Source organism: Eleutherodactylus coqui, chromosome 12 (genome assembly GCF_035609145.1).
Source record: "Eleutherodactylus coqui strain aEleCoq1 chromosome 12, aEleCoq1.hap1, whole genome shotgun sequence".
NCBI classification, from domain to species: Eukaryota; Metazoa; Chordata; class Amphibia; order Anura; family Eleutherodactylidae; genus Eleutherodactylus; species Eleutherodactylus coqui.
Genome location: NC_089848.1, coordinates 70,280,914 through 70,305,240, shown reverse-complemented (window position 1 = coordinate 70,305,240; position 24,327 = coordinate 70,280,914). Strand labels below are relative to the sequence as shown.

Genomic DNA, 24,327 nt, shown 5'->3' with positions numbered 1-24,327 from the left:
AACAGCAGGGAGCTGTGGCGAAAGCGAAAGTAAAATTGTGGCGCTTTTCCATGTTCACGTGTGAGAGGCCCTTAGTGTAGTCAGGCCTACAGCCGCCTCTGTTTCAGAATGCGCTGCCTGCACCCTTAGGCCGGCTTTACACGGCCGTATTCATACTGCGGAATCCGTGGTCGGCATTCGCACAGAGGATCTGCAGCAAATAGCATGCATTGAAAGGTATGAAAAAAATAGCAAGCGTAGGAAACAAAATCACAGCATGCTCTATTTTGCTGCAGACTCTGCGTGGACGGCCTCCACTGAAATCAATGGCGAGCATTTGCTCTGATGTGTGCAGCTCGCCTTAGGCTAACTTCACATGGGCAGTAAATCATGCCCTGATTCCGGCATCCCCAACATGCTTTTTCTCTACAGATGTGAGGCGTTTTGTCTTAAAACGCATCATTTCAGGGAAGTTGCGATCCTCCGTCGCAGCTGTCAGAGTTTCTCCCATTATTTTCAATGGGAGACATCGCATCACTTTTACTTAGCATGTGGTGCAATACTGCCGCCAGACCCATTGAAGACAATGGGCGCTGTGATGCGACAGCACACAGAAACATACCGTAATTTGTTTCCCGTATTGGCATTCGCGCATACCTGTCATTTCAGCCGCCTTTTCTGTACTGCGGATGGTCCACATGGCTCGCCGTCGGACATATGCAATGCAATTTTAAAAAAAACCAAAAACCTGCTTTTCAATTGCGAAAGCGCCGCGGGTCGGAGGGCTTTCATTGACTTCAATGAAAGCCGTCTGCACTTTAGGGTAGTTGCGATCTGCCGGTACAGCTGCACTTTTTCCATAACATGCTATGGAAGGTATTTGCTGCGGAACTCAGAGGCGGACACAAATCCGGTCGCATGCAGCCGGTAATTCCTGTGCACCGTGCGTATTGGAACGGGACTAACAGCCATCAGTGTATGGTGAGCCACGAGTTTGGTGTGAGGTTTGTGGCTACTGAGTTACATCCTGTAGTATACTCCAGAGCTGCATTAACTATTCTGCTGGTGGAGTTAGAGAAGGTATAATATTCCAGAGCTGAACTCACTATTCTTCTGTACCTGGTGCCAACACTATTATGAAATGATGGTTCCTGGAGGTCAGCTGTACCATGAATTTGCAATTCCTGGGTGTCAGTGATACCATGAATTATAGTCCCCAGTGTCAGCGGTACCATGAATGTACGGTCCTGGGTGTCAGCCGCACCATGAATGTACGGTACCTGATGCCAGCCGTATCATTAATGTAAGGTCCCGGGTGTCACTGGTACCATTATTGTAAGAATCCCTGGTGTCAGCGATATAATTTACATAAGGTCCTAGGTGTCAGTGGTATCATGAATGTACGGTTTCTGATGTCAGCGGTATCATTAATGAACAGTCTCTGGTGTCAGCAATACCATTACTGTACGGTCCCAGATGTCAGCAATACGATTAATGTACAGTCCCTGGTGTCATTGGTATCATGAATGTACGGTCCCTGGTGTCAGCAATACCATTACTGTACGGTCCGAGGTGGCAGTGGTACCATGAATGTACGATCACTGGTGACAGCAGTATCATTAATGAGCAGTCCCTGGTGTCAGTAATACCATTAATGTACAGTCCCTGGTGTCAGTGGTACCATGAGTGTACGGTCCATGGTGACAGCAGTATCATTAATGAACGGTTTCTGGTGTCAGCAATACCATTACTGCAAGGTCCCAGATGTCAGCAATACCATTAATGTACAGTCCCTGGTGTCAGTGGTATCATGAATGAACGGTCCATGGTGACAGCAATACCATTAATGTACGGTCCCTGGTGTCAGTGGTATCATGAACGTACGATCCCTGGTGTCAGTGGTATCATGAACGTACAGTCCCTGGTGTCAGTGGTATCATGAATTTACTGGCCTGGGTGTCAGCAACAACCATAAATGTACAGTCCCTGGTGTCACTGGTATCATGAATGTATGGTCCCTGGTGTCAGTGGTATCATGAATGTATGGTCCCTGATGTGAGCAACAACCATAAATGTACAGTCCCTGGTGTCAGTGGTATCATGAATGTATGGTCCCTGGTGTCAGCAACAACCATAAATGTACAGTCCCTGGTGTCAGTGGTATCATGAATGAACGGTCTCTGGTGTCAGCAACAACCATAAATGTACAGTCCCTGGTGTCAGTGGTATCATGAATGTATGGTCCCTGGTGTCAGCAACAACCATAAATGTACAGTCCCTGGTGTCAGTGGTATCATGAATGTACGGTCCCTGGTGTCAGTAGTATCATGAATGTATGGTCCCTGATGTCAGCAACAACCATAAATGTACAGTCCCTGGTGTTAGTGGTATCATGAATGTATGGTCCCTGGTGTCAGCAACAACCATAAATGTACAGTCCCTGGTGTCAGTGGTATCATGAATGAACGGTCCCTGGTGTCAGCAACAACCATAAATGTACAGTCCCTGGTGTCAGTGGTACCATGAGTTAACGGTCCATGGTGACAGCGGTATCATTAATGAACGGTTTCTGGTGTCAGCAATACCATTACTGTAAGGTCCCAGATGTCAGCAATACCATTAATGTACAGTCCCTGGTGTCAGTGGTATCATGAATTTACTGGCCTGGGTGTCAGCAACAACCATAAATGTACAGTCCCTGGTGTCACTGGTATCATGAATGTATGGTCCCTGGTGTCAGTGGTATCATGAATGTATGGTCCCTGGTGTCAGCAACAACCATAAATGTACAGTCCCTGGTGTCAGTGGTATCATGAATGTACGGTCCCTGGTGTCAGTGGTATCATGAATGTATGGTCCCTGGTGTCAGTGGTATCATGAATGAACGGTCCCTGGTGTCAGCAACAACCATAAATGTACAGTCCCTGGTGTCAGTGGTATCATGAATGTATGGTCCCTGGTGTCAGCAACAACCATAAATGTACAGTCCCTGGTGTCAGTGGTATCATGAATGTACGGTCCCTGGTGTCAGTGGTATCATGAATGTATGGTCCCTGGTGTCAGTGGTATCATGAATGAACGGTCCCTGATGTCAGCAACAACCATAAATGTACAGTCCCTGGTGTCAGTGGTATCATGAATGTATGGTCCCTGGTGTCAGCAACAACCATAAATGTACAGTCCCTGGTGTCAGTGGTATCATGAATGAACGGTCCCTGGTGTCAGCAACAACCATAAATGTACAGTCCCTGGTGTCAGTGGTATCATGAATGTATGGTCCCTGGTGTCAGCAACAACCATAAATTTACAGTCCCTGGTGTCAGTGGTATCATGAATGTATGGTCCCTGATGTGAGCAACAACCATAAATGTACAGTCCCTGGTGTCAGTGGTATCATGAATGTATGGTCCCTGGTGTCAGCAACAACCATAAATGTACAGTCCCTGGTGTCAGTGGTATCATGAATGAACGGTCTCTGGTGTCAGCAACAACCATAAATGTACAGTCCCTGGTGTCAGTGGTATCATGAATGTATGGTCCCTGGTGTCAGCAACAACCATAAATGTACAGTCCCTGGTGTCAGTGGTATCATGAATGTACGGTCCCTGGTGTCAGTAGTATCATGAATGTATGGTCCCTGATGTCAGCAACAACCATAAATGTACAGTCCCTGGTGTTAGTGGTATCATGAATGTATGGTCCCTGGTGTCAGCAACAACCATAAATGTACAGTCCCTGGTGTCAGTGGTATCATGAATGAACGGTCCCTGGTGTCAGCAACAACCATAAATGTACAGTCCCTGGTGTCAGTGGTACCATGAGTTTACGGTCCATGGTGACAGCGGTATCATTAATGAACGGTTTCTGGTGTCAGCAATACCATTACTGTAAGGTCCCAGATGTCAGCAATACCATTAATGTACAGTCCCTGGTGTCAGTGGTATCATGAATGAACGGTCCATGGTGACAGCAATACCATTAATGTACGGTCCCTGGTGTCAGTGGTATCATGAACGTACGGTCCCTGGTGTCAGTGGTATCATGAATGTACGGTCCCTGGTGTCAGTGGTATCATGAATTTACGGGCCTGGGTGTCAGCAACAACCATAAATGTACAGTCCCTGGTGTCAGTGGTATCGTGAATGTATGGTCCCTGGTGTCAGTGGTATCATGAATGTATGGTCCCTGGTGTCAGCAACAACCATAAATGTACAGTCCCTGGTGTCAGTGGTATCATGAATGTATGGTCCCTGATGTCAGCAACAACCATAAATGTACAGTCCCTGGTGTCAGTGGTATCATGAATGTATGGTCCCTGGTGTCAGCAACAACCATAGATGTACAGTCCCTGGTGTCAGTGGTATCATGAATGTATGGTCCCTGGTGTCAGCAACAACCATAAATGTACAGTCCCTGGTGTCAGTGGTATCATGAATGAACGGTCCCTGGTGTCAGCAACAACCATAAATGTACAGTTCCTGGTGTCAGTGGTATCATGAATGTATGGTCCCTGGTGTCAGCAACAACCATAAATGTACAGTCCCTGGTGTCAGTGGTATCATGAATGTACGGTCCCTGGTGTCAGTAGTATCATGAATGTATGGTCCCTGATGTCAGCAACAACCATAAATGTACAGTCCCTGGTGTTAGTGGTATCATGAATGTATGGTCCCTGGTGTCAGCAACAACCATAAATGTACAGTCCCTGGTGTCAGTGGTATCATGAATGAACGGTCCCTGGTGTCAGCAACAACCATAAATGTACAGTCCCTGGTGTCAGTGGTACCATGAGTGTACGGTCCATGGCGACAGCGGTATCATTAATGAACGGTTTCTGGTGTCAGCAATACCATTACTGTAAGGTCCCAGATGTCAGCAATACCATTAATGTACAGTCCCTGGTGTTAGTGGTATCATGAATGTATGGTCCCTGGTGTCAGCAACAACCATAAATGTACAGTCCCTGGTGTTAGTGGTATCATGAATGTATGGTCCCTGGTGTCAGCAACAACCATAAATGTACAGTCCCTGGTGTCAGTGGTATCATGAATGAACGGTCCATGGTGACAGCAATACCATTAATGTACGGTCCCTGGTGTCAGTGGTATCATGAACGTACGGTCCCTGGTGTCAGTGGTATCATGAATTTACGGGCCTGGGTGTCAGCAACAACCATAAATGTACAGTCCCTGGTGTCAGTGGTATCGTGAATGTATGGTCCCTGGTGTCAGTGGTATCATGAATGTATGGTCCCTGGTGTCAGCAACAACCATAAATGTACAGTCCCTGGTGTCAGTGGTATCATGAATGTATGGTCCCTGATGTCAGCAACAACCATAAATGTACAGTCCCTGGTGTCAGTGGTATCATGAATGTATGGTCCCTGGTGTCAGCAACAACCATAGATGTACAGTCCCTGGTGTCAGTGGTATCATGAATGTATGGTCCCTGGTGTCAGCAACAACCATAAATGTACAGTCTCTGGTGTCAGTGGTATCATGAATGAACGGTCCCTGGTGTCAGCAACAACCATAAATGTACAGTTCCTGGTGTCAGTGGTATCATGAATGTATGGTCCCTGGTGTCAGCAACAACCATAAATGTACAGTACCTGGTGTCAGTGGTATCATGAATGTACGGTCCCTGGTGTCAGTAGCATCATGAATGTATGGTCCCTGATGTCAGAAACAACCATAAATGTACAGTCCCTGGTGTCAGTGGTATCATGAATGTATGGTCCCTGGTGTCAGCAACAACCATAAATGTACAGTCCCTGGTGTCAGTGGTATCATGAATGAACGGTCCCTGGTGTCAGCAACAACCAAAAATGTACAGTCCCTGGTGTCAGTGGTATCATGAATGTATGGTGCCTGGTGTCAGCAACAACCATAAATGTACAGTCCCTGGTGTCAGTGGTATCATGAATGAACGGTCCCTGGTGTCAGCAACAACCATAAATGTACAGTCCCTGGTGTCAGTGGTATCATGAACGTACGGTCACTGGTGTCAGTGGTATCATGAACGTACGGTCCCTGGTGTCAGTGGTATCATGAATTTACAGGCCTGGGTGTCAGCAACAACCATAAATGTACAGTCCCTGGTGTCAGTGGTATCATGAATGAACGGTCCCTGGTGTCAGCAACAACCAAAAATGTACAGTCCCTGGTGTCAGTGGTATCATGAATGTATGGTGCCTGGTGTCAGCAACAACCATAAATGTACAGTCCCTGGTGTCAGTGGTATCATGAATGAACGGTCCCTGGTGTCAGCAACAACCATAAATGTACAGTCCCTGGTGTCAGTGGTATCATGAATGTATGGTCCCTGGTGTCAGCAACAACCATAAATGTACAGTCCCTGGTGTCAGTGGTATCATGAACGTACGGTCACTGGTGTCAGTGGTATCATGAACGTACGGTCCCTGGTGTCAGTGGTATCATGAATTTACGGGCCTGGGTGTCAGCAACAACCATAAATGTACTGTCCCTGGTGTCAGTGGTATCATGAATGTATGGTCCATGGTGTCAGTGGTATCATGAATGTATGGTCCCTGGTGTCAGCAACAACCATAAATGTACAGTCCCTGGTGTCAGTGGTATCATGAATGTACGGTCCCTGGTGTCAGTGGTATCATGAATATATGGTCCCTGATGTCAGCAACAACCATAAATGTACAGTCCCTGGTGTCAGTGGTATCATGAATGTATGGTCCCTGGTGTCAGCAACAACCATAAATGTACAGTCCCTGGTGTCAGTGGTATCATGAATGAACGGTCCCTGGTGTCATCAACAACCATAAATGTACAGTCCCTGGTGTCAGTGGTATCATGAATGTATGGTCCCTGGTGTAAGCAACAACCATAAATGTACAGTCCCTGGTGTCAGTGGTATCGTGAACGTACGGTCCCTGGTGTCAGTGGTATCATGAATGTATGGTCCCTGGTGTCAGCAACAACCATAAATGTACAGTCCCTGGTGTCAGTGGTATCATGAATGAACGGTCCCTGATGTCAGCAACAACCATAAATGTACAGTCCCTGGTGTCAGTGGTATCATGAATGTATGGTCCCTGGTGTAAGCAGCAACCATAAATGTACAGTCCCTGGTGTCAGTGGTATCATGAATGTACGGTCCCTGGTGTCAGTAGTATCATGAATGTATGGTCCCTGATGTCAGCAACAACCATAAATGTACAGTCCCTGCTGTTAGTGGTATCATGAATGTATGGTCCCTGGTGTCAGCAACAACCATAAATGTACAGTCCCTGGTGTCAGTGGTATCATGAATGAACGGTCCCTGGTGTCAGTAGTATCATGAATGTATGGTCCCTGATGTCAGCAACAACCATAAATGTACAGTCCCTGCTGTTAGTGGTATCATGAATGTATGGTCCCTGGTGTCAGTGGTACCATGACTGTACGGTCCATGATGACAGCGGTATCATTAATGAACGGTTTCTGGTGTCAGCAATACCATTACTGTAAGGTCCCAGATGTCAGCAATACCATTAATGTACAGTCCCTGGTGTCAGTGGTATCATGAATGAACGGTTCATGGTGACAGCAATACCATTAATGTACGGTCCCTGGTGTCAGTGGTATCATGAACGTACGGTCCCTGGTGTCAGTGGTATCATGAACGTACGGTCCCTGGTGTCAGTGGTATCATGAACGAACGGTCCCTGGTGTCAGTGGTATCATGAATTTACGGGCCTGGGTGTCAGCAACAACCATAAATGTACAGTCCCTGGTGTCAGTGGTATCATGAATGTATGGTCCCTGGTGTCAGTGGTATCATGAATGTATGGTCCCTGGTGTCAGCAACAACCATAAATGTACAGTCCCTGGTGTCAGTGGTATCATGAATGTACGGTCCCTGGTGTCAGTGGTATCATGAATGTATGGTCCCTGATGTCAGCAACAACCATAAATGTACAGTCCCTGGTGTCAGTGGTATCATGAATGTATGGTCCCTGGTGTCAGCAACAACCATAAATGTACAGTCCCTGGTGTCAGTGGTATCATGAATGTATGGTCCCTGGTGTCAGCAACAACCATAAATGTACAGTCCCTGGTGTCAGTGGTATCATGAATGAACGGTCCCTGGTGTCAGCAACAACCATAAATGTACAGTTCCTGGTGTTAGTGGTATCATGAATGTATGGTCCCTGGTGTCAGCAACAACCATAAATGTACAGTCCCTGGTGTCAGTGGTATCATGAATGTACGGTCCCTGGTGTCAGTAGTATCATGAATGTATGGTCCCTGATGTCAGAAACAACCATAAATGTACAGTCCCTGGTGTCAGTGGTATCATGAATGTATGGTCCCTGGTGTCAGCAACAACCATAAATGTACAGTCCCTGGTGTCAGTGGTATCACGAATGAACGGTCCCTGGTGTCAGCAACAACCAAAAATGTACAGTCCCTGGTGTCAGTGGTATCATGAATGTATGGTCCCTGGTGTCAGCAACAACCATAAATGTACAGTCCCTGGTGTCAGTGGTATCATGAATGAACGGTCCCTGGTGTCAGCAACAACCATAAATGTACAGTCCCTGGTGTCAGTGGTATCATGAATGTATGGTCCCTGATGTCAGCAACAACCATAAATGTACAGTCCCTGGTGTCAGTGGTATCATGAATGTATGGTCCCTGGTGTCAGCAACAACCATAAATGTACAGTCCCTGGTGTCAGTGGTATCATGAATGTATGGTCCCTGGTGTCAGCAACAACCATAAATGTACAGTCCCTGGTGTCAGTGGTATCATGAATGAACGGTCCCTGGTGTCAGCAACAACCATAAATGTACAGTCCCTGGTGTCAGTGGTATCATGAATGTATGGTCCCTGGTGTCAGCAACAACCATAAATGTACAGTCCCTGGTGTCAGTGGTATCATGAACGTACGGTCACTGGTGTCAGTGGTATCATGAACGTACGGTCCCTGGTGTCAGTGGTATCATGAATTTACGGGCCTGGGTGTCAGCAACAACCATAAATGTATGGTCCCTGGTGTCAGAAACAACCATAAATGTACAGTCCCTGGTGTCAGTGGTATCATGAATGTATGGTCCCTGGTGTCAGCAACAACCATAAATGTACAGTCCCTGGTGTCAGTGGTATCACGAATGAACGGTCCCTGGTGTCAGCAACAACCAAAAATGTACAGTCCCTGGTGTCAGTGGTATCATGAATGTATGGTCCCTGGTGTCAGCAACAACCATAAATGTACAGTCCCTGGTGTCAGTGGTATCATGAATGAACGGTCCCTGGTGTCAGCAACAACCATAAATGTACAGTCCCTGGTGTCAGTGGTATCATGAATGTATGGTCCCTGATGTCAGCAACAACCATAAATGTACAGTCCCTGGTGTCAGTGGTATCATGAATGTATGGTCCCTGGTGTCAGCAACAACCATAAATGTACAGTCCCTGGTGTCAGTGGTATCATGAATGTATGGTCCCTGGTGTCAGCAACAACCATAAATGTACAGTCCCTGGTGTCAGTGGTATCATGAATGAACGGTCCCTGGTGTCAGCAACAACCATAAATGTACAGTCCCTGGTGTCAGTGGTATCATGAATGTATGGTCCCTGGTGTCAGCAACAACCATAAATGTACAGTCCCTGGTGTCAGTGGTATCATGAACGTACGGTCACTGGTGTCAGTGGTATCATGAACGTACGGTCCCTGGTGTCAGTGGTATCATGAATTTACGGGCCTGGGTGTCAGCAACAACCATAAATGTATGGTCCCTGGTGTCAGTGGTATCATGAATGTATGGTCCCTGGTGTCAGTGGTATCATGAATGTATGGTCCCTGGTGTCAGCAACAACCATAAATGTAGTCCCTGGTGTCAGTGGTATCATGAATGTATGGTCCCTGGTGTCAGCAACAACCATAAATGTAGTCCCTGGTGTCAGTGGTATCATGAATGTATGGTCCCTGATGTCAGCAACAACCATAAATGTACAGTCCCTGGTGTCAGTGGTATCATGAATGAACGGTCCCTGATGTCAGCAACAACCATAAATGTACAGTCCCTGGTGTCAGTGGTATCATGAATGTATGGTCCCTGGTGTCAGCAACAACCATAAATGTACAGTCCCTGGTGTCAGTGGTATCATGAATGTACGGTCCCTGGTGTCAGTAGTATCATGAATGTATGGTCCCTGGTGTCAGCAACAACCATAAATGTACAGTCCCTGGTGTCAGTGGTATCATGAATGAACGGTCCCTGGTGTCAGCAACAACCATAAATGTACAGTCCCTGTTGTCAGTGGTATCATGAATGTATGGTCCCTGGTGTCAGCAACAACCATAAATGTACAGTCCCTGGTGTCAGTGGTATCATGAATGTACGGTCCCTGGTGTCAGCAACAACCATAAATGTACAGTCCCTGGTGTCAGTGGTATCATGAATGTACGGTCCCTGGTGTCAGCAACAACCATAAATGTACAGTCCCTGGTGTCAGTGGTATCATGAATGTACGGTCCCTGGTGTCAGCAACAACCATAAATGTACAGTCCCTGGTGTCAGTGGTATCATGAATGTACGGTCCCTGGTGTCAGCAACAACCATAAATGTACAGTCCCTGGTGTCAGTGGTATCATGAATGTACGGTCCCTGGTGTCAGTGGTATCTTAAATGTACGGTCCCTGGTGTCAGTGGCATCATGAATGTACGGTCCCTGGTGTCAGTGGTATCATGAATGTACGGTCCCTGGTGTCAGTGGTATCATGAATGTACGGTCCCTGATGTCAGTGGCATCATGAATGTACGGTCCCAGGTGTCAGTGGTATCATGAATGTACGGTCCCAGGTGTCAGTGGCATCATGAATGTACGGTCCCAGGTGTCAGTGGTATCATGAATGTAAGGTCCCAGGTGTCAGTGGTATCATTTATGTAAGGTTCTGGGTGTCAGTGGCATCATTAGTAAATTATACCTGGGGTTCAACTGTACCATTAATATACAGTCCCTGGGTTTCAGTGGTATCATGAATAAACGGTCCCTGGGGGTCATCTGTTTTATGAACGTGTGGTCTCTGATGCCAGCAATATCATAAAAGTAGGATGTCTCGAGATTAATGTCCTGGAGACACTGCAGGGCTCTAGGTGAGTGTCTCTTGAAGTCAGTGGTGATTTTTAAATGAATGGCTTTTGCAGTCACTGGGGATCTCAAAGTGATTGTCTCTTGCAGACTGTAGGAGTCTTCAAGTGAACCCTACTTGCAAACAATGGGGTTTCAGGAGTAATGTCTGTTTTGCAGCGATTGCATGTCATGGGGTAGATGTCTCTTCTAGACAGTGGGGGTGTACCCGGGAAACACTGAAGCTCTCTAGGTGAATATCTACTAGAGATGGTCAGGATCCCTGGGTGATAGCCTCTTGCACTCTGAGCATCTCTGGCTGATAATGGGAGGGGGTGTCTCAGGGTGAATGTCTCTTGCAGTTAGTGAAGATCCCAGGGTGACTGTCTCTTGCAGACAGTGGGGGTCTCTGGGTGATTGTCTTCTGCAAATTGAGGGGGGTCTCTGGGTGAATGTCTTTTGTTGTTAGTTAGGGAGTCTCTGGGTGAATGGCTTTTGCAGACAACAGTGGTCTTGGGGTGATTGTCCCTTGCAGTCTATGAGGGTCTCGGAGATATTGTCACTTGCTGTCTGTAGGGAGTTCAGGGTGAATGTCTCATATTGAATATCACAGGCGGACAGTGGGATTTCTGGGTGATTGCCTCTTGCAGACAGTGGGGGTCTCAGGATGAATATCACTTGCAGACCGTGGGGGTCTCAGGGTGATTGTCTCATGCAGATAGTGGTGTTCCCACAGTGAATGTTTCTTGCAGCCTCACCTTTCTCTCCATGTGGCTCTGGGTTCTGGTTCCGTTGGTTCTGTTGGGTTAGTACACATTGCACATGCGCAACAACAGAGGCACTGTCTGACAATAGCCGGCTCCTTCCACTGACTCAAGGGAGGGTCACACAATATCCAGTATATTTTACGTAGACTTCAGGGACGGTCACACAATATCCAGCATGTTTTACGTAGACATCAGGGAGGGTCACACAAAATCCAGCATTTTATATGCAGACATCAGGGACGGTCACACAATATCCAGTATATTTTACGTAGACATCAGGGACGGTCACACAATATCCAGCATGTTTTACGTAGACATCAGGGAGGGTCACACAATATCCAGTATATTTTACGTAGACATCAGGGACGGTCATACAATATCCAGCATGTTTTACGTAGACATCAGGGAGGGTCACACAAAATCCAGCATTTTATATGCAGACATCAGGGACGGTCAAACAATATCCAGTATATTTTACGTAGACATCAGGGATGGTCACACAATATCTAGCATATTATACGGCGACGTCAGGGACGGTCACACAATATCCAGCATATTATAGACAGATGCCAGGGATAGTCACACAATATCCGGCATATTATAGGCAGACATCAGGAACGGTCGCACAATATCCAGCATATTATACGTAGACATCAGGGATGGTCACACAATATCTAGCATATTATACGCAGACATCAGGCACGGTCACACAATATCTAGCATATCATACATAGACATCAGGGATGGTCACACAATATCTAGCATATTAAACGGCGACATTAGGGACAGTCGCACAATATTTCACAAATTATATGGAGACATCAGGGACAGTCGCACAATTTCCAGCATATTTTACGTAGACATCAGGGACGGTCGCACAATATCTAGTCTATTATTAGGAGATATCAGAGATGGTCATACAGTATCCAGTATACTTCATGTAGACATCATGGACGGTTACACAATATCTAGCATATTGTATGTAGAGGGACAGTCACATAATATCTAGCCTATTATACGGAGATATCTACGGATGGTCATACAATATTCAGTATATCTAGATGCAGATATCAGGAACGTTCACACAATATCCAGTATATTATATGCAGATATCAGGAACGTTCACACAATATCCAGTATATTATATGCAATTTCAGGGACGGTCATATAATATCCAGCATATTAGGACCTATTCTCATTATCTGAACCTCTATAGTTGAATTTCGTTAAAATAGAAAGAAATAGAGAGAAACCAAAGGACTCCATTATAGTGAATGAGTTCAGTTTGGCGCTGTATGGTTTTGTCATATGAGGGTTCAGTTTGGCCAGTGCATTCCATTTTCCTGTTTCCATAACGGAGCAGGAAAACGAGACCCTAAAATGCTGCTGTGAACCAGCCATTATAGACTGAGATCAGGGATGGTCACACAGTATCCACATATTATAATATACATAGATATCAGGGACAGTCGCACAATATCCAGCATATTATATGCAGACATCAGGGACAGTCACACAATATCCAGCACATTATATGCAGACATTAGGGATAGTCACATAATATCTAGCATATTATAGACAGATGTCAGGGACAGTCACACAATATACAGCATATTATATGCAGACATCAGGGACGGTCACACAATATACAGCATATTATATGCAGACATCAGGGACAATCACACAATATCAAGCATATTATATCTAGACATCAGGGACAGTCACACTATATCTAGCATATTATATCTAGACATCAGGGACAGTCACACTATATCTAGCATATTATATGCAGACATCAGGGACAGTCACACTATATCTAGCATATTATATGCAGACATCAGGGACAGTCGCACAATATCCAGCATATTATATGCAGACATCAGGGACAGTCGCACAATATCCAGCATATTATATGTAGACATCAGGGAAAGTCACACTATATCTAGCATATTATATGCAGACATCAGGGACAGTCGCACAATATCCAGCATATTATATGCAGACATCAGGGACAGTCGCACAATATCCAGCACATTATATGCAGACATCAGGGATGGTCACATAATATCAAGCATATTATATCTAGACATCAGGGACAGTCACACTATATCTAGCATATTATATGCAGACATCAGGGACAGTCGCACAATATCCAGCATATTATATGCAGACATCAGGGACAGTCGCACAATATCCAGCATATTATATGTAGACATCAGGGAAAGTCACACTATATCTAGCATATTATATGCAGACATCAGGGACAGTCGCACAATATCCAGCACATTATATGCAGACATCAGGGATGGTCACATAATATCTAGCATATTATAGACAGATGTCAGGGACAGTCGCACAATATCCAGCATATTATATGCAGACATCAGGGACGGTCACACAATATCAAGCATATTATAGGCAGACATCTGGGACGGTCACACAATATCAAGCATATTATAGGCAGACATCTGGGACGGTCACACAATATCTAGCATATTATACGTAGACATCAGGGATGGTCACACAATATCCAGCATATTATAGACAGATGTCAAGAACAGTCACACAATATCTAGGTTATTAGGACCTGTTCACATCAGCGTTGGAGGTTCCATTTGGATCTTCCATAGCTGAATTCCATTAGAATACAGGATATTTCGATCTGTAAAATTCTGGATGGATGGAGAGAAATAAAAGGACCCCATCATATTCAATAGATTCCATTTAGCGCTGTGTGGTTCTGTCATATGAGGGTTCCGTTTAGCCATTGTGTGCCATTTTCCCACTCCCATAATATAGACAGACATCAGGGAAGGTCACACAATATCCAGCATCTTATAGAAAAACATTAGGGACGACCAAACAATATCCAAAATTTTATACACAGGCCTCAGGGATGGTCAGTCCACTGCATATGTAGAATTGTAACCCACTAAAGACCAAGCGCTGGGATTTAATCCCGCCTAATAGTAAAATTACGGCATGAGATTAAAGCCCCTGTTTCTGCAATCAATCAGAAGCAGGTCGGGTTGTCAGCTGTCAGTCACAGTTTCTTCCACTACGTGAGCTAGCGGTCACGTGACCACTGGGATTCCCTTGCACAGCAAAGCTACAGGGTCCTACAGACCCTGATCAGCTCTGCTAATGATTATTGTCACCACAGGGGGATGTTTTCCCTGTAACTGGGGCTCCTATGTATGCTGATCCTATGGATGCACCAGCCACAGTGGAAAAGTGTGTAATAAAAAAAACATGTGAATGTCCCACAGAGGTCTTATATTACGTCATGGGGGACACAGATGTCAAAAAAAATAATTACATAAATAAATAAACCAAAATTACAGAATTAAATAAAAATATATACATAAAAAAGAAAATAACCAAAAGCCAATGCCAACCATATGTCGTGATATGCGCCCTGTAATCTGAAACCATACATATTATATATCAAAATGTCCGAAACAAAATAAACAACCCGTTACCATACTTTATTTTAGCCTAAATTTACAAAAAAAATCAAACTATAAGGGTGCCTTTCCACTAGCCTTTTTTTATCGCTGCGTTTTTTTTCACGCGATTGTCAGTGGGACTTTCTAATGTTGGCGCAACGAAAGGCAGTGCACCAAAAACGTAAGTTGTGCTGCGTTGCGTTTTTAACATTAGAAAGTCCCATTGACAATCGCGTTTAAAAAAACGCAGCGATAAAGAAAGGCTAGTGGAAAGGCACCATGGGGGCTTATTTACACAAGAGTATATCAGCCGACGTTTTCGCGGCCAGCCGACATACGCTTCCATCTGAGCAGTTCCCCCCTCCCCTCTGAGCGGTTTACAGTGGGAGTGGGTGGGACAGGGCGGAGCTAAGCTCCCAACCCTTGTCTGCAGCCAGTAATGGGAGTGGGCGGGACAGAGCAGAGCTTATCTCTGCCCCATCCCCTCCCATTGCAAATGCCGGAGTGAAGGAGATAGGCAGAGAGCCAGTGAGGGGGAGGGGGGACAGACAGGGGAGGACTACTCAAATGGAAGCGTATATCGGCCGGCCGTGAAAACGCCGGCCGATATACGCCTGTGTAAATAAGCCCTAAATGCTAAAAGAAAACAAACTTTTTTTTAGCTTTTACCCCCAATAAAACTAAAAAAATTTTTAAAAAAGGTCAGTCAAAACATATTAAAAAATAGCCCTATATGTCACAGGACAAAAAATGCAGCAAAAATAATTTTGGTAGCTGAAGGAAAAAAAATAGGACAGTTAAACCACCACATGGGTTAAATCCCTAAAAAGCGTCTGGTCCTTAAGGGGTTAATAAATCAATCCTAACAAATTTGAAACTCCAGAGGAAAGATACATCTAACCACTCTCTTAGGGTTTATTTAGACGAACGTATATTTTCACACCGAGCCGATATACGATGTCCTTGTCTGCAGGGGGGGGGGGGAGATGGAAGAGCCAGGAGCAGGAACTGAGCTCCTGCCCCTCGCCACTATTTGCAATGGGAGGGGTGGGACAGGGCGGAGCTAAGCGCCGATACTTAGCTCCGCCCCCATCTCGCCCCCTCCTATTGCAAATAATGGCAAGGGGCGGGAGCTCAGTTTCTGCTCCTGGCTCTTCCATCCTCCTCCCCCTGCAGACAAGCACACCGTATATTGGCCGGGGCGTGAAAACCCAGCCGATATACGGTCGTCTGAATAAGCCCTTAATCTATAGCAGAATCCCCTCAAATTACCAACACAGCCCAGAAGTGGAACAACACAACATTAGGCCTTGTTCACACGAGCGTTTTTACACAGCTATTTAGCTATGTAAAAATGTTGGATGAAAATCACGACCGTGTGAAGCATTGGATTCCAGTGCGTAAAATCATCCGGCCGTAAAAGATAGCACATACGGTGCGCATTCTGGCCAGCCGCTCTTACGCACGTCTGGAAAAGATAGGTCTTGTCCCATTTTTTTGCCAGAATACGCAGGCCATTCCCATACACTCCTATGGGAGCATATGGTCTCCTGCACATGGGCGGAAATTCCACGGCGGAATTTCCTGCAGAGTTTCCGCCCGTGCTCGCTGCCATAGGATTACATTAGATAATACAATCCGATGCAGACAGCCGAGATTTGACCGCGTGAAAACTCGTGCAGGAAACAAATCGCAGCATGTCCTATTTCTGTGCGAGTCTCGCAGAGGCCCGCATAGAAACGTCACGGCTGGCGCGCAGCACTGCGCACGTGCCGGCGAAGACGCCGGGAGCAGGTGAGCCTGCAGGTGAGAATTCTCGCAGCGGGATCTGACCTGGCCGTCTGCAGGAGGCCTATGATAGACATCAGAAAAGGGAAGGGGGAGGAAGTTTAGCAGCGGCTCAAGTCTCTTCCCCTCCCCCTTGCCAGTGTTAAGATTGTTTGTCTGGGACCTGTGGTTCTACAGGCTTCATTGTGCACACCTTCACAGGTAGGAGTTAATTGAGCTGGCTGGGTGTGGTATTCTCCACCAGCCAATCCCCCTTGTCTGCTGTAGACAAATACCAGCAACTCTTGTGAGAGATTGCTGGTCATATTAGTGATTCAGTGTATCCTTGTGGTAATCCCATTCAGAGCTGGTGTGTGCATGCTAGTCTGTAGTGTCCCTCTCTCCTACCCTAAAGATAGTCTGGACACCTGTATCTCCCATATGCAGACCTCCTCTTCCCTCTGAGAGGTGCGACCTCCAGACGTCTGATGTCTTGTGTGTGTGTGTCAGATGGGTGATGCCTGACACTGTTCCTTATGTCAGCACGGTGGCTGACTCTCTATTCCCCTGGTGTGAGGACACTTGGACTGGCTTTGGTTGACCATCTGTATGTATGTGAGCTCTGGGTGGGGTTCCTGTTCTATGTGGTGTGCTGCACAACCTGGTATGTTGGTGTGAACAGCGGGTGACAAAGTTGCGTTTCTACAATGCTACAAATCACATGTAAGTAGAGGCCCATGCTTTCCTATCAGTAAATTCATACATGCGATGATTTGTAGCATGCAACATCCTGACACAAAAACCTCACGGGTCCAGCGATGTGCCCGCAACTCGTGAGATTTTGTAGCCCATGTTTCCCCATGGAGCCTTCCTCTCTGTTGCATCGCATTGCACGACAACGCGATTTTCGTGTGGGGAGATGCAACTCTGACAGTAGAAAGTCCTACTGTCAAAGCCCTGGCTGCAGGAAAAAATCAAAAAACAGTATACATCACCTTAGAAGCGCTGTCGGCCCAGTCCCCCGTCACTATTTCTCTTCAACTCTTCTGGCTGGGGATTGAAAAATCCCTGCCTCCTGGAAGTGCTGGCTGTGAATGGCTGACGCTTAGCCAATCACAGTCAGCGCTCGATAAACCAATCACAGCTATTCATCAAGTATTACCCAACGTAGGCCACAGACTCAACATATAATGATTTCTAAAGTGCTGTGGAATATTTTGGTGAAGCAGGTTGTAGTATTATATATGGCGCAGCAGTAAAACATGGAGGCGGATACAGCATGTATACAAAAATTAAACTTTACTGAACAAACTGGTTTCACTCCTTAGGAGGGTATTTCGCACTTAAGCGATGCGTAATATCAACCGGAAGTTTACACTCATGAATATTTAAATAACCGTCTCCATACTACACTCTTAGGCCTTAGTCAGACGGGCGTTTTTTCGTGCGATTTGCGCATATATAGAACCAATGGTTCGCTATGGTATCGGTCACATGTTTTTATGCGGATATGCGATAAATTATAGGACACGACGATTCGCAGATCGCGCCTATCTGCATTCGGCGTTTTATGTGTGCACCAAAATCATTTTTTTCGCCGGCCAGTCGAAGTTTCATGCGCATTTTGATGCGCACGGCGATTTTTCTCCGGTCAGACGGGCGTTTTGCTGCGACGATTAACGCGGCTAGGTGCAGATTTTTCCCGTGATTTTTCACCTCCGGTCACGCGATTTGCGCATGCGACGCGCAAATCGCGCGAAAAAACGCCCGTCTGACTAAGGCCTCAGAGCTCTGCGGCACTTTTTGAGCATCACCGATGCATTTTCTTGAGAATAATATCGCATCGCTGCCGCCCGCAACAAAATTGCGTGATTTTTTTTTTATGGCGAAGGTCAATAGGACTTTCTAATGTTAAAATCACATTGCATGAAAATCGCAACTTCGTGTTATACAATGTGATAAACAAGGCGGCTCCATAGGGAAATATGGGAGCTTAAAAAAAATTAAAAAAAATAGCACATGGCAGAAAGATTTTTTTTTTCTTACAACTAAGCATCAGTGAAAACATTGCTAATGTGAAGGAAACCAATGAAAAGCATGGGTTTCAGAAACATGCGTTTTAACGTGCTATCGCTTCGCCTAGAACACGTGTGATTTTGTAGTCCGTGTAAAAGCGGCCTTACAGCTTTACTGTCTCGCAAACACCGTTATCTGTGCTGAAGCGCCTGCTCACTGGCACTGATAACGGTGTGCGCGAGACAGTAAAGCTGTAAGGCCGCTTTCACGCGGACTACAAAATCACACGATTTTCCAGGCGAAGCGATAGCACGTTAAACCTCATGTTTCTTAATTTCCCCTGAGTCCCCTCTCCAGGGCAGAGGGGGCATGGCTTGACTCTAGTGGCCAGAAGCCGACTGTCACAGTAGCCAAGCTGCTGCAACATGTAAGGACCAATGTCAGCGCTACACCCTTAAATTGGCGCTGAATAAATAAAGATTATTATTAACCCTTTCCAATCCACTGTCTGACGTCTTTCTACATTCTGATTGAAGCTTGTACAGCTCCAATGTCAGAGGACGTCCAACAGGGTATTCTTACAGTCTATTGCCAGCAGATGGCACCGTTGTATAACAGCAAAAAGAGAGAGCCTTTTAGGAAACCCTGAATCCAAAATTGGATTGGAAAGGGTTAATGAGATCTTCCCCAGTAACCCTACATCGATATGTCAAGGTTCGAAAAAATTGTAACCGATGCCGTAGATCTTTGACTTTATCTTGTAACATTTGGACCATTTGTGATTACAGTTGTACACCCATCAGGTGTGGGATAGTGTTAGCTTCACACTCATTCTTAACAGTCTTTCCCCCACAAACGTTCAAACTTCGATTATTCTCACGGCCGGATCCCAGACCTTATGGAGGGATCCACATGGGATTATGGACATTTCTTGTGGATTCCTATAGGTTTAGGTGGGAAATTTTCCTGCTCTTTTGCCTGCTTTCCAACAGAAATTTCCCCGGGAGATGATTTAGCCGATTGGACAAAGTTCCTATTTTATTAGTGCCAGTAACTGCTGGTAGGGGGACTTTTTCACGGACCGAAAAATCGACACAGTTTGCGCGTTTGCGCAATTTAAACACAGATAAATCGTTCATTTTTTTTTTAACAGGATCGTTCAGTTCGCTGTACCAGTGAATAAGAACGACGAAACGATTAGTGTTTAAACCAAGGAATTAGCAAACGAGCCAATGATGATTTCCATACTTGCAAATGAACAATAAGCAAATTAATTATCATTCATCCTTGGCCGTGGATGTACTAAATGATTATCGTTCAAATTCAAATGATCCAACGGTTTTGTTTTTTTTAACGATAATCATTCCGTGAAAAAGCACCTTTAAGCTTCTCTGCTCCCCCTCACCTCCCAACAGCAGGTCATTGGGTTCACTTGGAGCCCATGTAACTTGGCAACTGTTATAAAAACTGACGTTCAGGGCTGATTGGCTGTCTTTGCTCAACCATCTGGAAAGGCGGTTAATAAAGCCCCCTGCCCACTCCTTTTATTGTTGTCACACCCTATTGTTAAGAGCTGGGGGAAAGTCATTCATTGATTGAATGGACTCAATTCTCTGAGGTTTTTCTGGAGTTCAAGCCTATGGCTGGACTCATTTTTCACTGTAACACGTTTTTATGTTTATTTGAATAGTTATTATGAAAAACTTTGAATTAAGCTTTAATTAAAAAAAAGGCCACAGCCATTTAATTTTTCCACCCCTCTGTGTCTGTGCGTATGTATATAAGGTTAGGTAGTGTTAATCTTGTTACTACTAAATTTGGCTAAATCAACTAAACATTGCCAGCAACCATATTTACCAAAGGCAGGTATAAACTTCACTTCCCAGCAGAATGCAGACAGGTAGATTCCATTGATACATGGAGGTAAATATAGCTGCTGGCAGTGATATTTAACCCCTTGAGTGGCAGGTTTCTTACCACCCTGTCAGACCCACCAGGGCAGGTTTTTTAAATGGTCTAATCATTTAATTTCAACTAATTTTGAAGTCGCGTTCCAAGAGCCATAACTTTTTCATTTTTCTATTGACACAGCCATATGAGGGCTTGTTTTTTGCGGGACAAGTTGTACTTTTTGATGGCATCATTTTTGGGTATATATAATGTATTGCATAACTTTTGTAAAAAAATTTGTAGGGAGATTGGGGAAAAGGAAAGAAATTCTGCCATTTGTTTTTTCGATTTCATTTTTACGGCGTTGAGTGTGCATAATAATGAATGAGATAACATTATTCTCTGAGTCAGCACGATTCCGGCGATACCAAGTTTATACAGTTTTTTTTATGTTTTGCTATTTTGGTATATTTAAAACATTTTTTTTTCTTAAAGCTTTGCTTGTGTGTCACCACATTCCAAGAGCCGTATTATTTTATTTTTCCATTGCCTGAGCTCTAGAAGGCCTTGTTTTTTGCGGGATGAACTCTAGTTTTCATTTATCTAATTTTTAGGAACATGTAAAATTTTGATCGCTTTTTATTCCATTTTTTCTAGAGGCAAGATTAACAAAATCTGTAATTCTGGCATGTTTTTTATTTTTCACTGCATTCCCTGAGCAGTATAAATAATGTATCAAAGTAATTCTACAGGCCAGTACGATTATGCCAATACCAAATTGTAATAGTTTTTTTTTCTTTTTCACAACTTTTTCACACTTAAAAAAAAAAAGTTATAAAAGTTAAAATCACCCTCCTTTTGCCATATCTATAATAAAAAGATCTAAATCATAAAAGAAAAATACATATTTGGTATCAGTGTCCGTAAATGTCAGATCTATCAATGTAGTGCATTATTCACCCCACACGGTGGACGTAGTCCGAAAAAAAAATAAACAACGCAACAAATGCACTTTTTCAGTCACCCTGCCTCCCAGAAAAAATGCAATAAAAAGCGATCGAAAAGTTGTATGTATTCTGAATTAGCACTAACGCAAACTACAGGACATCCTGCAAAAAATGAGCTCAAGTATGTCGATGGAAAAATAAAAAAGTTATTCCGCGCAGAAGATGCAGCAGAAAATAATTTTAAAAAATTAAATGTCTGAAAAAAATACAAGTACTACAGCAAAAAAAAAACTATACAAGTTTGGTATCGTAGTAATCGCACTGACCCATAGAATAAAGTTATCAGGTCATTTTTGTTGCAATTTGTGTGCCATAGAAACAAAATGCACTGAAAGATGGAGAAATGTCATTTTTTTTTCATTTTGCTCCACTTAGAATTTTGTAAAAGTTTTTCAGTACATTATATGGTACTTTAAATAGCACCATTGAAAAATACAACTCGTCCCGCAAGAAACAAGCCCTCATACAGCGACACTGATGGATAAATAAAGGAGTTATGATTTTTTAAACAGGGGGAGGAAAAAAAGAAATGGGGAAATAAGAAAAAAAGGGGCCGTGTCATTAAGAGGTTAAATAATGTACTAACTTCCTTCTCTGTGTCCTTATGATGCAGGGATACCATATGTGTAATGTTATTTTAATTTTTTTACAAAGTAAAGGGAGACAATTGTTTTTGTTTTTTATTTTTTTAATAACTTTTTAACTTTTTTTTTAAACTTTTTTTTTTTTTTGTCCCTTTAGGGGACTTTCACAGAGACCCATCAGGACCCCCTGATCACATTCCGGGGGTCCAATGATGACAGCCCTTTACATGCTGCAGTCACATAGACTGGAGCATTTAAAGGGTTAACACAGCAGAGATCTGAGGTTTTCTCTGATCTCTGCTGTAAGAGCTGGTGCCTGGCTGTCCTCTGACAGCCAAGCACCAGCTCTCCCTGCCACAGAGACCCCCTGCTTGCTTTGGTCAAGCCGATGGTCTCTATGGCAACCTGTATACAAACTAGTGCAGGAGTTTAAAATTAAAAGCAGGAGATTGCCGGCAGATCGGCAGTATCTCCCTGCTTCTTATTTCAAAATCCTGAACTGCTCTGTGTGGGTCTGTGCAGGCAGAGCACAATGCCACAGCTTGTGGCATTGTGCTCTGCAGCTCCCATAGTGATACATAGCCTGGAAATCTTCTGGGCTATATCGCTATGGGCAGTAGAGCTCCTCCCGGAAAATTTCCGGGTGTGCCACTCAAGGGGTTAAAGGTCCTTTTATACACAACAATTACGCTCAAAAGCTATCTTTTGAGCAATAACACAGGTCGGCAAAAAAAAATTAAGAGCTGTTTTGGGTATTCCACATAATATTTATATTTTTCGGTACGCTGAATCCGAAAATGACCTCTGTTTTATCATAGGACATCAATTTTCCTGATACCTCAGGAAATACCTCAAAATAAATGAAAATAGACTTATAAAATTAATTTTTAATTACAAATTTTACATGAAAATCATTTTTGAACTGAAACGAGCCACTAAAACACACTAAAATCATTTCTTCTTCCCTGTGAGGCTCCTCTTCGTACATTTACGCTTGTGAGTAGTATCTGGAATGTCTCTCTGAAGCATCCAACAGTAGTCTGCCATCACTGTAATGCTCCATTTTCCCTGGTATCCTCTTTCCATCTCTTTAATGTCCTGGTGGAATCATTCACCTTGTTCTTCACTCACAGCTCCCAAATTTTCAAGAAGGGAGTCAAGGTGGGATTGGAGAAAATGCACTTTCAAACTTATCAGGCAACCTAAAGATTGAAATGCTTTCAGCATTCATCCGATGATCTTTTTGTAGTCAGGATCTTTCTTAGTGCCTAAAAATTTCTCTACGACCTCTTTAAATGCAATCCACCCCTTCTTTTTGAGAATCCGTCATGGTATTGACAAACTCTTGATCAGCTATAAGCCTTCTAATGTCTGGTCCAACTAACACACCTTCCTTCAATTTTGCCTCCGAGAGGTCTGGAAACTTGGTGACCAAATATTTGAAGCATTCTCCATCTCTTGGAAGTGATTTCACGAATTGCTTCATCAATTCCAATTTTATATGGAGAGGTGATAGAAGAACTTTAGGCGGAGGTACCAAAGTTTCTTTGACCGAATGTCAGCGCTTTTGGCTGCCAACTCTTCTTGGTCCAGTGATTTTGTCGGTCTCAACTGTCCCATAGACACAGAAAACAAGGGTATTTGGTATATCCAGCTTGTTGCCCGAGCAGCATGCACAAGACCTTTAAATCCCCACACAATTGCCAACCGTGGTCTTCATATTTAAGCTTATGAAGAACCATTTCCACGTTCTCCTAGGTTTCCTTCAACTGTAC

The 24,327-nt window shown here is 44.3% G+C and overlaps 2 protein-coding genes across 2 annotated transcripts in view; one reads left to right on the top strand and one right to left on the bottom strand.

Annotated features, from left to right (window-relative positions):
* SMARCD3 (SWI/SNF related, matrix associated, actin dependent regulator of chromatin, subfamily d, member 3) overlaps positions 1-11,955 on the bottom strand; it is a 54,658-nt gene extending 42,703 nt beyond the window's left edge. The window contains exon 1 of the mRNA XM_066585118.1: positions 11,831-11,955. Coding sequence (XP_066441215.1) covers positions 11,831-11,842 — 12 coding nt within the window. The 5' untranslated portion in view covers positions 11,843-11,955. The remainder of the gene's footprint in view (positions 1-11,830) is intronic.
* Positions 11,956-17,208: 5,253 nt separating this feature from the next.
* The window catches only part of LOC136586858 (regenerating islet-derived protein 4-like), a 34,503-nt gene continuing 27,384 nt past the window's right edge, over positions 17,209-24,327 (top strand). Inside the window, exon 1 of the mRNA XM_066585128.1 lies at positions 17,209-17,277. The gene's annotated coding sequence lies outside the window, so the exon portion shown is untranslated. The remainder of the gene's footprint in view (positions 17,278-24,327) is intronic.